The sequence below is a fragment of the Leptosomus discolor genome, unplaced genomic scaffold, assembly GCF_034619465.1.
Source record: "Leptosomus discolor isolate bLepDis1 unplaced genomic scaffold, bLepDis1.hap2 HAP2_SCAFFOLD_67, whole genome shotgun sequence".
NCBI classification, from domain to species: domain Eukaryota; kingdom Metazoa; phylum Chordata; class Aves; order Leptosomiformes; family Leptosomidae; genus Leptosomus; species Leptosomus discolor.
In genome coordinates, this window is record NW_028237828.1 from 852290 (window position 1) to 865170 (window position 12881).

The window sequence follows — 12881 nt, forward strand, 5'->3', positions numbered from 1 at the left end:
AGCGGCGATACCCTCCGTCTTCTGCATTTTTCTATCGGTATTTAGGCAGACGTGGACACACGCATATAAAATTTCTCACCAGTTATGTCAAATCTGAACTGGTTTCTGCAGAGTTATTATTATGCTGAAGCTCAGACATACTCTGACGGCTTAGAGGTCTTGCAGTTTCCAAACGGACGAATGGGAAAGAAATCAGCCAACCCGGCCATTCCTCAGAATTGCTGCCCAGATACACACCTGCATAAATCAGCATATTGTCCCCAAAGACACTTCAGAGAAGCATTTCCTGATGGCAAGAAAGAAATTACCTTCCCTGATCAAACTATGAAGAATTATTTAGGGATGGGCAAGAAGAAAGTGTCTTTCCAGACAGCGCTGCTGTTCATATCCAGCGGCTTTACCTCTTCAGGTGCCCGAGGCTGCTGCTGGGAGAGGAGCAGTTTGGGCTCACTGACAGAGGCAGGGTGTGGTGACAGAGCCAGCTCGAGAAGTTCACACTGGAACATACTGCACTGTAAACATGGATGTACTGCTGGAAAGTTGGATTTTGATGGTTTTTGATAGCTTGGAGGAGACATAAAGGCTGAATAGCCATGTGTATTTCCTCCTACCCTAATCTGAGGGATTTTTCTCGCTTGTGAGAACATGGGAGAACCAAGGTGGTGCGGCAGGCAGGTCTGACGGACAGCTGATAACTGAGAGCGCTCAAAGCATCACAGTTTACACTCTGCTTGGCCTGCTGCAGCAATAGACTTAGTGCAGAAGAGGTGTGGTAGAGGCTCTCAAGTATAAAGAAGTCAGGTCAGTTTTGCAGAAACAGGTTTTTGAGTACCAGCCAGCTGGGATGACACTTAACAGGCTTTACACAAACATCGTATTTTTAAGTTCTTCCTTCATTTAGGCTTGCATATTGAATGTTTTTTCTGAGATTAAGCTGAAGCCTATATATAGTCCTTAATTTATTTTTTTTTTAAATACTTCTACACATTTCTTTAATGCAGAGATGGAAACAAAACTATGGAGCTCAGTAATGGCCAGAGAGAAGTACACACATCACAGTTCAAGAGACAGGAGCACCCAGAGGGTGCTGTCACGACTGTACCTGGAGAGACAGCAGGAAAGTACGTACGGCTCTGGGAGAGTCATGGCCAAGGATGGTGATATCACCAGGGGCACCGATTGCGGGTAACGTCAAAACTGTTGGGAGTGTTGGCACATCAGCAAAAAGAACGTACATTCCTGTAAGCAAGAGGAGAAACCCCTTTAAGCTTGTTGTGTATATATTGTTTACAGTTTTCCTGAAATAAATTTGTTTTTCAGTGGGTGTCAATCTATCAGAGCTTTTCCTATTTTTTTCCCATTTCTACTTTTAAGCAGCAGTTTATTGGTTCAGTGTTCTGTCACATGTAGTTTAGAGGGTGGAGTCTTTTAAATCCTCAGCTGTCAGTGGAAATCCATCAAACAGCTGTAGATTACCTTCTTTCAGACATCTAAGAAAAAAAGAATCTTCAATCCAAGGTAAAAGGTTGTGCTGTTGGAATCCCTGCCATGGTGAAATACAGCAGGTGGCCAGCTTTAAGCGTCTGGGTATCAGCTTACTTGTTGCTTGACTTCCTCTGCAGTTCGCCTTAGGTGATTCTTCTTCCCTCAGAATCCCATTTTCTCTCCCTCTCACAGTCAGGAGGCAGCAGCATCAGCAGACCCCAAAGTCTGCTCTGCCAACTGCTCCTCTACATTTATGAGGCCAGGACAGGGGAGACTGGGGGACAGGTTCACGCTCCGAGCTACTCAGAAATGTGGGAGGAAACACAGCAACAGCACAGCTCATCTCACCCCGTTCTTCCACCTCACGGGCACTTTGAAGCTGACTTGTCTTTTAAACTCCCGCAGTACCTACAAGCTCAGTGCTGCTGCCAGTGTCTGCTCCAGCTCTCCAGTGCAGTGGGTGCTGGGAAATGTCACTCTCTCACACAGCGGAAGGCACTCGCTTTCTTCCCCTTGTTCCCGCGCTTCTCCTCCGGGCAAGCGAGCTCTGCCCTCCCTGTGCCTGCGCCTTGTTACCCCAGGGGCACCCCAGCTTGCAGCAGTGAGACCTGCGCTCACTCACAGCTGGGAGGGGCTTGGTGGGGCGGGTGGGCAGGTCCTGGCACCCCTGAACAGCAGCTCGTAGGGAACGCAGGGCTAAGTCCCTTTCATGAGCATTGATAAGCAAGTCCTGTTTTGTTTTGGTTTTTATTAAATGAAAATAAGGAAAGAGAGACATTCTGAAGCCAGCACGCGACAGCTCTACTGGGCGTTTGCACCAGCACACGGCACGTGTCTGATTAACCCCAGAGGGTGCCCTAAAACTGTGAGGGGGCCCTTCCGCTGCCAGCACAGACAGGCCGGCCACCCCGCAGCAGCCTGAGCAACACGCCTGAGGGCAGTTTTGCACACTTCTTTCACATGATCTGGAGGGAAGAGACGTACATAAGGGTATGTGTGTACGTGGCAGGAACGGGCACACGCCGAAACACAGGAGGTTCCCTCTGAACATCAGGAAACACTTTTGTACTGTGAGGGTGACCGAGCACTGGGACTGGTTGTGGAGTCTTCATCGTGCCTGTTTTTTCCCTGATAATCTGGGCAGCGTTCTCTGTGGGGAGACCGAAAGGAGCTGAGCCGTAAATGGAAGGGAAATACTATGTAGGAGTAAGTCAGAGGCGACCTTTGGAAGCCAGCCAGGCACGGTTGCTTTGGTTGGCGGGAAGCCGTGGGAACGTTAACAGTTACCAGGGCTCGCAAGAGGGTATAAATAAGTTTGTTACTAAATAAAGTATCTCCGCTGGGTATAAGTAGGTTGTTGCTAAATACAGTATCTCAGCTGGGTATAAATAAGTGTGCCTGCTGAACAAAGGTGTCTCAGTGTGAGCTTTCACCTCAGCCTGAGCCCGTGCCTTCAATTGCCACAATACCACACTAGTACAATAGAGACATCCACAAGAGCCCTGACACACGGCAGCGGGAAAGGGACACAAGCTTGCAGGCGCAGGCTGAGAAACCTCCTGTCTACTCCAACATGTTCCAATGAACACTGCAGCTCCCGGAGGAGGAAGGAGGTGCAGGGACACCCCAAACACATCCACCTCATCACGACTGAAAACAGAAAACACAGCAGCAACACAAACATGTTCAGAACAAAGGCAGTAACACTCCCCTACCCCCAACGACTCACTCCCAGTTCCAGACGGGTACTGCAGAAGTCTGTCCCCAAACAGGCCTGAAACACAAACAAGAGTGACAGCACAGTAATGAAATGGTCACCTCCCCTCCAAGCCTTCTAACAAGACACTAGAACAAGAGTGCCCAGCACCAGCTGTTTGTCTGTTTTGTTCACAAACTGACTCCTTGAGACGCCCCTCTTTCATCCTACAACAGAAATCACAAGCTTGAAGCTCTGACACCCAAAGAAATGACGGAGATGGAACAGGGACAGGTTTCAACGGAAAGATCCGGCTCAATCAGAAGGCAGCTCGTCCTTTTCTAACCGCTGGGAGTTTTGGCAGTTTAGCAAACATTTTAAGGAGCTATTACTAAGAGCAAGTGAAAAGTACGTCTTCAGAAACATGGGTATGACACCTGCCAGGCAGTACCTATCCAGATTATTCACAAAGATTTTGGTCTCAAAATTTTCATCAGTTTAAAACCTGTTTCCCCAGCCTGACTTTGATAGATCAAAGCATCTATTAAACAAAACAGAGCCCCAAGAATATCGCACAGCGGTGCACTGCAGAGGTTAATTCCACTTTGCCTTCAGAACATGTTCTTTGGTGGGTTTTACGTGTGTCTCAAATTCAACTGCCCGCACCTTCAATTCTGGAAAATACAACAAGGCAAACAACCCAGGACAACCCGGGTTTCCTTTCAGAGTTAAGACACAGGGGCAGCTCCCCACAGAAACAAACCAACCCACAGTGGAGCACCCACCGCACAGAGGTGTTTTGTGGGAGCCCCGCCTGCACAGCGCTGATGCAGCCCTGCATTTCTCATCCCGATATCCAGGACATGTTCTGGAGGAAGGGGTGCCAGAGCCTGCTGCTGACTCTGCCCGGGAACAGTTGCCTGCAGGGGGTCGTCCCACTGCTCATACCGAATGTCACAGCCCTGGCCCACCCGCACTGCGCTTCCTCAGGGCAACAGCAGTGCAACCACTGGGAGAGGCCGGTGCTGGAAACGGGGGTGTTTCAAACATTGCACAGAACAGGGTGTTGCAGAAATCACCAGATTTAGGATTTTAGGATACTGCTTAGAAGTCCCCTTACTTTTCCCATTTTGATTTGAATATCAAGAATTCTAATTAGTGGATATTAGTAGGAGAGACTAATGATTATTTTGGGAAAATAAGTCTCAAATGGAATAAATGATCAAATTGTCTGTACTGCCAATGCTGCTAGGATACTCCTGTAAAGTCCCAGACCTGAGGTATTCATTAACCAATGATCTGTTAGTGGTTAGAAACAAGGATAATGTGTTGCAGTCCAAGATGTCTGCTAGACAGGATTTCTGATGGTTCCCGCTGTGTATAATCTTTGAATCGTGACCAAAGGAGGTACGAGCCAAGAGCCTACGAGCCAAGGACATGTTCCTTGACCAAACACAGCCAATTCGAGGAGTGGTTGAGACCTCTGACTCACGGACCACCTACCCAAATTATACCCCCTACTCACAAGGGAACAATAGAAGACCACGACAGAGGCTGCGTGCTAATTTGCATCAGAAGCGAGAGAAGAACCAATCATCGAGAGGATGAAATTGAATATGCATTGTATAGACTGAATCTGTATGAATTTAATGTATAAATATTTGTTGATTGCAACGTGCAGGCAGACATCTTTGGGAAGGATCCCATGTCCCCGGGGCACATCGTTAATAAAGGACGTCTCTACTGATCTCACTGTGTGTAGAGGAGTTTTTCTTAACCACTGCAGACTGGCAACAAGGGTGATTCTTTTTCCATTGAAAATGTTAAGAAATGAACAGTCTCAAAGCAGAGCACAAAGTGATTTTCAGGAGTCTGTCACCTATCAGCTGGCTGGCGATTGACCACTCGTGTAACACCAGGATGGCATATCCAGTTTTCTTTTCGTAGAACTTTAACAGCAAAATAAGAACACAATAAGACACTGTACGGCCCCTCCCATGACAGCCCATGCAGGGCTCTATTATAGATATCTATATCTATATCCCCCTGCTGTGCTCAAACCCGGACCTCCGCTCTCCCGCCCGGCAGGGAGCGATCGGGCCCGGCGGCGTCTCGCCGCCCGCCGCAGCCCAGCCCCGCCTCAGGGCGCCAACATGGCGGCAGAGGCTGCCCGTGAGGGCCGCGGCAGCCCCCGCCCCCGCCTCGCCGTGATTGGCTGCCATGGGAAGGCGGGCCGGAGAGGCGCTCGGTGATTGGTGGCTGGTCGGGGAGGCTGTTCTGGCGCGCAGCGGTCCGCCAGGCTGCTGCCACGAGGCTGCCGTCCGTCTATCCGTCCGTCCGTCCTCTGCGCTGAGGGGAGGCGCGGCCCGGCCCGGCCCGGCCCCGGCAGCGTCGGTAGGTCCGTGCTCCAGCCTCTTCCCCGGCGGTGGTGCTCTGGGGCCGGCTGGGAGGGAAGGGGCAAAAAGGGAAAAAAAAAAGAAAGGGCGGGGGCGGCGGTGAGGAGAGACCGAGGGGAGCCACGGGGCCGGGCAGCGGCTGGGGAGGGGAGCCGGGGCTGGGGCAGGCGGGGGGTCGCAAGGGACTCGGCGGAAAAGAGAAGCGATTGCTCGGGGGCGCGTGGCCGGGGAGGGGGTTTGCGGGGCGGGAGCGGCGGGTCCGGCCGTGCCGGTGGCGGGGCGGGAGGGGCGGAGCGGCCCTGGGGCGGCGGGGGGTGCGGGGCGGGCGAGCGCCTGCTGCGGGGAAGGGTCGGCCCTGCGGGGAAACGGGGGTGCGTTTGGGGAGGGTTTGTGTCTGCCCGCTGCGTTTTACTGTGTGCCGGGGGCTGGGAGTGACCTGCGGGGCGGCTCGGCCGCGGAGTGCGGGGGTGCGCCGTAGGGAACTTGCCTTTGGGGTTTTTTAAAGTCCCGACACCCTCGTGAGTGGAAGGGAGGAGTTCTCCTGGGTGGCTGACGGTGATGAGGAACTTAACAGAAGAAAACTGAAAGCTCTGTGGTGTTTGAATTCTGAGATGACTCCAGTGGCCTTGATGTTTTGAAGTTCTGACCATGTTGTTACTAGGAAATAGTGTTGAGAAGATGTAAAAAGTAATGTTTGTGTTCTGCAGTGTTGCAAGTGTGACGAGTCCATTTGTACGTGTTATTTGTGTGTGTAAAACGTGCAGTTTGTGGAAAGCTCTAGCATTTGCAGAAGGTTCAGGGAAAAAGACACTTTAATTGTGTCTTGGGATGTTGTCAAATACCGAGGTTTTAGGCTAAAAATACCTTGTGTTGATCTGTGTGTATATTTTATAAGCAAGTAAATCAGCGTTGATCTATTAAATACGCTCGTAGTTAAATAACGACAGAATGACTGTGATTAGAGTTGATTGTATAACAATTCCTCGCTTCTGGTTCTAGTTGCCTTAAATGCTGCACTCCTAAAAGCTCTGGCACCGCCTCTGTGGGCGATGAGCTCAGTGCCACAGGGGCCAGTTGCTTCTCCTCCGGTGATTCCGCTGGTTTAGGCAGACTGTTTTGTGAGAGGCTTCTGTGAGAGCTGTGTAGAGCCTGTGTGTGCTGTGCAGAAGGGCAGGTGTGGGGGCCCGTACAGCGCAATTGAAGAGCCTTCCTGGGAGGTTGTCAGTGGGTGGTTTTAGTATAATCTGCCGTGTGTTCTAAAGGTTTTAACAGCCCCCTCGATATCTGATGGGATAGCTAAAAGAGAATAGTTGGGCTCAAATGACAAATGAATCCTGGAATGTTACCGGCCCTGTGTTTTCCTCTCGCTGAGGATAAATATCACTGCCCCCTCCCAAGGTTTTGTTCAGCCTTGCCAAAACCATCGGATGACAAACAGTTACTAGAGATGAGTTTGCAGATGGTGCTAGTAGGAAGGAAACTTTCTGAAAAAGGAGGTACCTGTAGTGTATGTCGCGGTGTGAATTGTACTGTTTCAAAAATAGTCGTGTGTATGTGTTTTGAGATGGGAAAGTAGAAAATATCTGAAAATATTCTTTTTGAAATATGTGATATGCTTTAGTCTCTGCAATATTAGCTAGCTAGCCTTGTCTTTGGTAAACAAGAGTGTGACCCCCTGCCCTTGGCAGGGCTTAAGTAGGGTCTTTATCACTTGAAGGCCTGCTTCATTGTGCTCAAGTAGGGTCTTGATCACTCGAAGGCCTGCTTCATTGTTTTAGGTGAGATGGGGATGGGGGAGGAATTGTATTTGTGCAAGAGACCGTGACCACGGAGGGGGATGTTGCCTTGAGCTGTGGTCGTGGGGTGGGGGTGGGGGGGGTGTGTGGAGACGAGACACTGCCCAGCTGTGGCTGAACTGCGCACTCTGGAGGACGGGTTGAAAAGGACAGTCATGATGAAGACTATCGAGGAACTCTTACTTCCTCCCCAAGAACACCAAAAGACCCCCGAAGGGGAAGACTGTGCCTGCGCAAGGGGGAGGAGATCTAATTGACATCCGAAGCGGGACAGAGTGATAAATAGGTAAATATGTAAGTTTTGTTGCTTTAAATAGGACGCAATTACCGCGGCTCGGGGTGCAGCATCCTTAGGGTACCTGACCCTCGCTGCACCCAGCGCTGCAGAGCTGTAATAAACAGACCTGCTTCACCATCAGCTTGGGTTGTGGAGTTCTTTCGCAGATCAGTTCAACGACAGCTTTTGAAATCCTCAAATGCGTCTGAAGTGTCTGGGGGAAGTTTGAGATTTCATTTAAAATGCGGCTCTACTTTTAGCTTCAAATTTAGAGTTTGGGTTTGCATCTGAGCTGCCTGTTTCAGGGTGAGCCTTTTGGTTCGGCTTCAAGCTCACATTTCAAGTTTGGTTTGCATCTGACCTTCCTGTTTCGGGGTGAGCCTTTTTGTTCGGTTTTTACCTCCCCTTTAGAGTTGGGATTTGCATCTGACCTGCCTGTTTCAGGGCGTGCTTTTTGGTTCGTGCTTTAAGCTCACGTTTAGAGTTTGTGTTTGCATCTGACCTGCCTGTTTCTGAGTGGGGTTTTTGGTTCGGCTTTTAGCTTCAAATTTAAAGTTTGGGTTTGCATTGGATCTGCCTGTTTATCTGTGAGCTTTTTCGTTTGGCTTTTAGCTCACCTTTAGGGTTTGGGTTTGCATCTGAGCTGCCTTTTCAGGGTGAGCTCTTGGTTTAGGCTTTAGCTTGCCTTTAGATTTTGGGTTTGCATCTGACCTGCCTGTTTCAGGGTGAGTCTTTTGGTTCGGCTTCTAGCTCACCTTTAGACTTCGAGTTTGCATCTGACCTGCGTGTTTCATGGTTAGGTTTTTGGTTCGGGGTTTAGCTCACCTTTTAGAGTTACGGTCTGCATCTGAGCTGCCTGTTTCAGGGCGAGCTTTTTTGGTTCGGCTTTTAGCTCACCTTTAGACTTTGGGTTTGCATTTGAACTGCTTGTTTCAGGGTGAGCTTTTTTGTTCGGGCTTTTAGCTTACATTATGTCATTTTAGCTTTAGGCTTCGTTGATGTCTTTTTATGTTTAGATGCTACATAATTATATGTCTATATGTTATGTTTTGTTTTTTAAGTCTAGACTTTATTTTTTATAATGAGGTATAGTTTTTAGGTTTGGGTTTCAGGTTATGATTTTATATCGTTTTAGGGTTAGGTTGGACGGGTGGAATCTGTCGAGGCACAGGCTGCTTTGCCCAAGCCCAAACCCCTGGGGAAATGGAGCCAAGGCAAGAGCAGAGCTCGCTCCCGCTACAAACTGCAAAGGGCACGAGAGCCCGAGAGAGCCAGGGCACAAGCAGCGCGTGGGAGGTGCGAGAGCCGCAGGCAAGAAGCTGGCCAGAATGGCCCAGAGGAGCCCTGGCAAGGGGCCGTGCTCTGTGCTGCGCAGGAAAGCAAAAAACCCCCGGGGACACTTGCTAGCCCACCTCGGGGGTAAAAAAGCCTTCCTCCGCCCAGCTGCAGGGCCCGAGAGGCCGTTGTCGTGGGGCAGGAGCAGCAGGCAGTGACCCAGCCAAACCGGAGCAGAGGGGCCCTCACAAGTGGTGGTGCTCAGTGCTGCAGAGGAAGGCAAAAAACCCCCAGGGCCCAGTGCCAATCTGCCCCGGGGGAAAATTCCTTCCTGACCCCAGCGCTGGTGATCGGCTGCTCCCTGAGCATGTGAGCATGACCTGCCTCCTCCTCCTCCTCCTCCCACAGGCTGGTCGCGCCTCCCAGGAGGTGCCTGACCCCTGCTTCTTCCTCAACCTGGAGCCACCTCCGGGGCTGCCCAGAGCGGCCAAATGCCCCCGGCCTGATCGACCTCGGGGGCAAGAATCCCCCTCCACCACGCCTGGCAGGGCACCTGTGGGTGCTCCAAAGCACTGGCACCCCTGCCAGCGTGCCTGCGTCCCCCTTCTTACTGCCGCTGCCCCTGGCTCCGCAGGGGTGAGGATGGCGAGCTCCGCAGTGCTCCTCCAGAAGGCATCCCCTTGCCTGGCCGCTGCTCTCCAGCTGGAAAGGCCCGACAGCCCTGGGCACCTCCGGCTGTCGCTGGTGGTTCTCCTCCCCAGCAGCCCCGTGCGGCCTCCACTCGTCCTCCCTCAGCCCCTCCAAGCCATTCCGCCGGCTCCTCAGGGACCTCCTCGGGGATGTCTCCCTTGGGCTGCCCGGGCCAGCTCTGGCAGGGACAGGGCAGGGGGCTCCCTTGATCCTGCCCCGGGGCATTGTCACGTGGAGGCGTTTCTGGGTGGTGGCATTGTGCCATGGGGGTGATGCAGCCCCCATGCACCGCCCCCGCCCACCACCCCTCTGCCCAGCCCCCTTCAGCGGAAGGCCTGGGGGCACACGGGGGGGCGATTTCAACAGCCGCAGCCCAGAGGAAACCCAAAGTCTGGGGGGGTAAAATAGTGCTGTACTGCCCTGGAGCAGAACTTGTGATTCTTGGAGTGCAAATTTTCAGCAAGACACAGATCTGTTCCTGTGTTAGGGCTTGTGTCTCTGTTGGGGACACTTCACCCCACGCCAGGAAGACTCTGCTTTAGAATTTTCTTACCGCAGTCCAAAAAGCGGCAAAGTTTTTTGTCTTTAGAAGTGCTCAGCTGATTTATTAAGAGTTTATAAATGGAAAAGGAATGGCTAAGAGGCTTAAAATGGTTAATAAGTGATATTTAGATATATGACATTAGGATATATATATAAGTAAAAGAAATGGTTAGTCTCTTCTTTTTCCCCTTATTCATGTTTTTTCTTTGGTATTTCTTTTTCTATTATTCCGTTCTCTACCTCCTTAACCGTAAAATGCTGTGCTGACCCTGCTGCCTGTAGAAGGGTTCAGGCTCGCTCTTAGTTTTTGGGCTCTGCAGAGCAACAGAAGTTGGCAAGAGGAAAGGAGCTCCCCAGTATAACAACAGTCTGGGGAAGAATCAGCAATTGGAAAAATTCTTCCTGAAGGGAAGCATGTTCTTTGTCCTTTTCAGAATGAGCTGTAGTGTTTCTAGACAGAATCATCTTGAAGAGAATAATAAAGACAAAACCCAAAATGTGTGTTATCTTGGATGTCCTTTGTGGTTTGTTAAACATTCTTTTTAGTTTGGAGATTGTTTTTGGCATGTGCTTCTCTGGCAGTAACTGACTTCCTGTGTTGGAAGAGGAAGATAATAGGGGATCTAAAAACCGCTTTTGTGGTCTACCATGAAGTCTCCATCTGCTAAAGTGTTGTAAAGCAAGAACTGTCACGTAGGGGGTTGTAGAACTCAGCTCTATGGTACTAACACAGAATTGTCTTACTCTTTTGTAGCTGGTTCCTGGAGGAGAAGGACCGGAATTGCTCTTGTTGTCATCTCTGAAGACCTGTTATAAATACATGGGCATATAATCTAAATGGAGCTTTTGGGGTATGAGTGTGGGTGGGATTTGGTGTGGGGTTTTTGTGGGGATTTTTATTCACACACTCTTGCAGCTGACCTTTGAAAAAGGGTCGGGATTCCCTCTTCAGGAGAGGTGCATTGCTAATGATAATGCTGACTTTGTAAGTTGCAATGGTGGCTTTCTTGTAAAACGCACTAATCTGTTCTGAAGAAAAGGCTTTCTTTTTGTTAGTTACCGTGTTCTGTTACGGAAGTGCACGAGTTAAGTAGTTTTAGAACTGGTTGCTGGAATGGAAAATAGTTACGTTTCAGTTGCTCTCAGTCTTCAGGTTTTCTACATCTGTGGCATTTGTTTGTGGCCCGAGTCTCTCTAAAACCCGAGCCCTGAGCCGAGAGACTGCTGTTCGTTAGAGTGCTGGCAGGTACTAAGCTGGATCGTTTGTTGAAAAGCAGCTTCAGGCTGCGTCACCAGAAACCTTGTGGCAGAGCACTGTCGAGTTCTGAAAGCTCTTCAAAGTGCATCCATCTGTTTGATGCTCAGCAGCCTTTTGTTCTGCTGGCCTGGAGGTTCTGCTGTCCCAAAATCAGGGTTCTTTTACCCAGTGTGCAAAGAGCAGACAACCACAGAGTCCAGATACTGGTTTAATTCCAGTCTGCACAAAAAAGGGTGTGAGGTGGTAACTCCATAAAGCTAGCACGGCTTTTGAGAGCTAAAGCTGGATCTTATATACAAAACTACAGTGAAGTCAGCGATGTCACTCCTAACCTTACATATGAAACCAGACCTTTAACATTCTTTTATGTCGATTCTCTTGTTGTCTTTGAGATTAGTTGGGTGCCACCAAGGCAACAGACACACAAGTTGGTTGGATTGCTGGTGATAAACTCGCTGTCTGCAAGGCACGTGCAAGTTTCAGGTAAGAGTAACACAGCCTGGCTATAAAACACACTAAGTTATAAAAGCAACTCGACAGAGATTTCTAAGTTTGCTGGGGAGCACGTGGTGCAAGCGAGTGTTTGAGTCTTACCCAAAGGTCTCCCTGTGGGGGGAAAGAGAGGCTCAGCCTGTCGACTGATCCCAGAAATTTAAGGGAGTCTGTGACATGTCAGCGATGACATCTTCCCGAACAGCCTCCTCTCTTAAGCTATTTTTATACTATTTTTTACTTTTTGGGCGGAGCTTGAGTGACTCCAGTCGTACAGACCCTCATTATGATTGGTGTCCAACTCTCCCGCTTCACTTTTAGAGGTACAGGCTAGAGACATTCAGGGCTCAAGCTCAGCGAGGGATGGCCGCACCTTGAAGGCGGGTAGCTTTTGGGATGGAGGCGTGTTCTGGGATTATAGTGAGATTATGATGGGCAAAGTCCACCCAAAGGACAGTATTCTCTCAAGGAATGACAGCGTCGGCCCCGGGTAGCAAATACGCAGCTTATTGGTTCCGCAGCACCATCCAGTTCCCATCCCAGGGCGGTACCGCAGAGCCTGGCCGCCCCCACCCTCTGTGCCGTGCCGTTTGTCTCTCAGAGTCAGCACATCAAGCTCCCCTGATGTTGCCAACAGCCAAGGTTGCCTGGGGAGCTCCTGGGGAGTGGATTCCTTGTGTACCCGCCGCACTCTGCTTTTGTGCCCTTCCTTAGCGGGGGAACACTGCTGCACCGTTAATCCAAGTCTAATTTCCAGGTCGCCTCTAGCTCTGCTTCCACAGCTGCGCAGAGGGGAAGGATCACTGCCCTCAGCCTGCCAGCAGCACTCCTCCCAAGGCAGCCCTGGGTGCTGTTGGCCGCCTTTGCAGCAAGGGCACGTTGCTGCCTCGTGTTCGACTTGGTGTCCCCCAGGTCCTTTTCTGCAAAGCCACTTTCCAGCCAGGCAGCCCCCAGCATATACTGGTGCCTGGGG

General features: G+C 50.5%; 1 protein-coding gene across 1 annotated transcript in view; it reads left to right on the forward strand.

The window, feature by feature from the left end:
• LOC147412710 (uncharacterized) overlaps positions 1-12402 on the forward strand; it is a 33212-nt gene extending 20810 nt beyond the window's left edge. The window contains exon 3 of the mRNA XM_086481102.1: positions 12230-12402. Coding sequence (XP_086337228.1) covers positions 12230-12402 — 173 coding nt within the window. The remainder of the gene's footprint in view (positions 1-12229) is intronic.
• Positions 12403-12881: the final 479 nt, after the last annotated feature.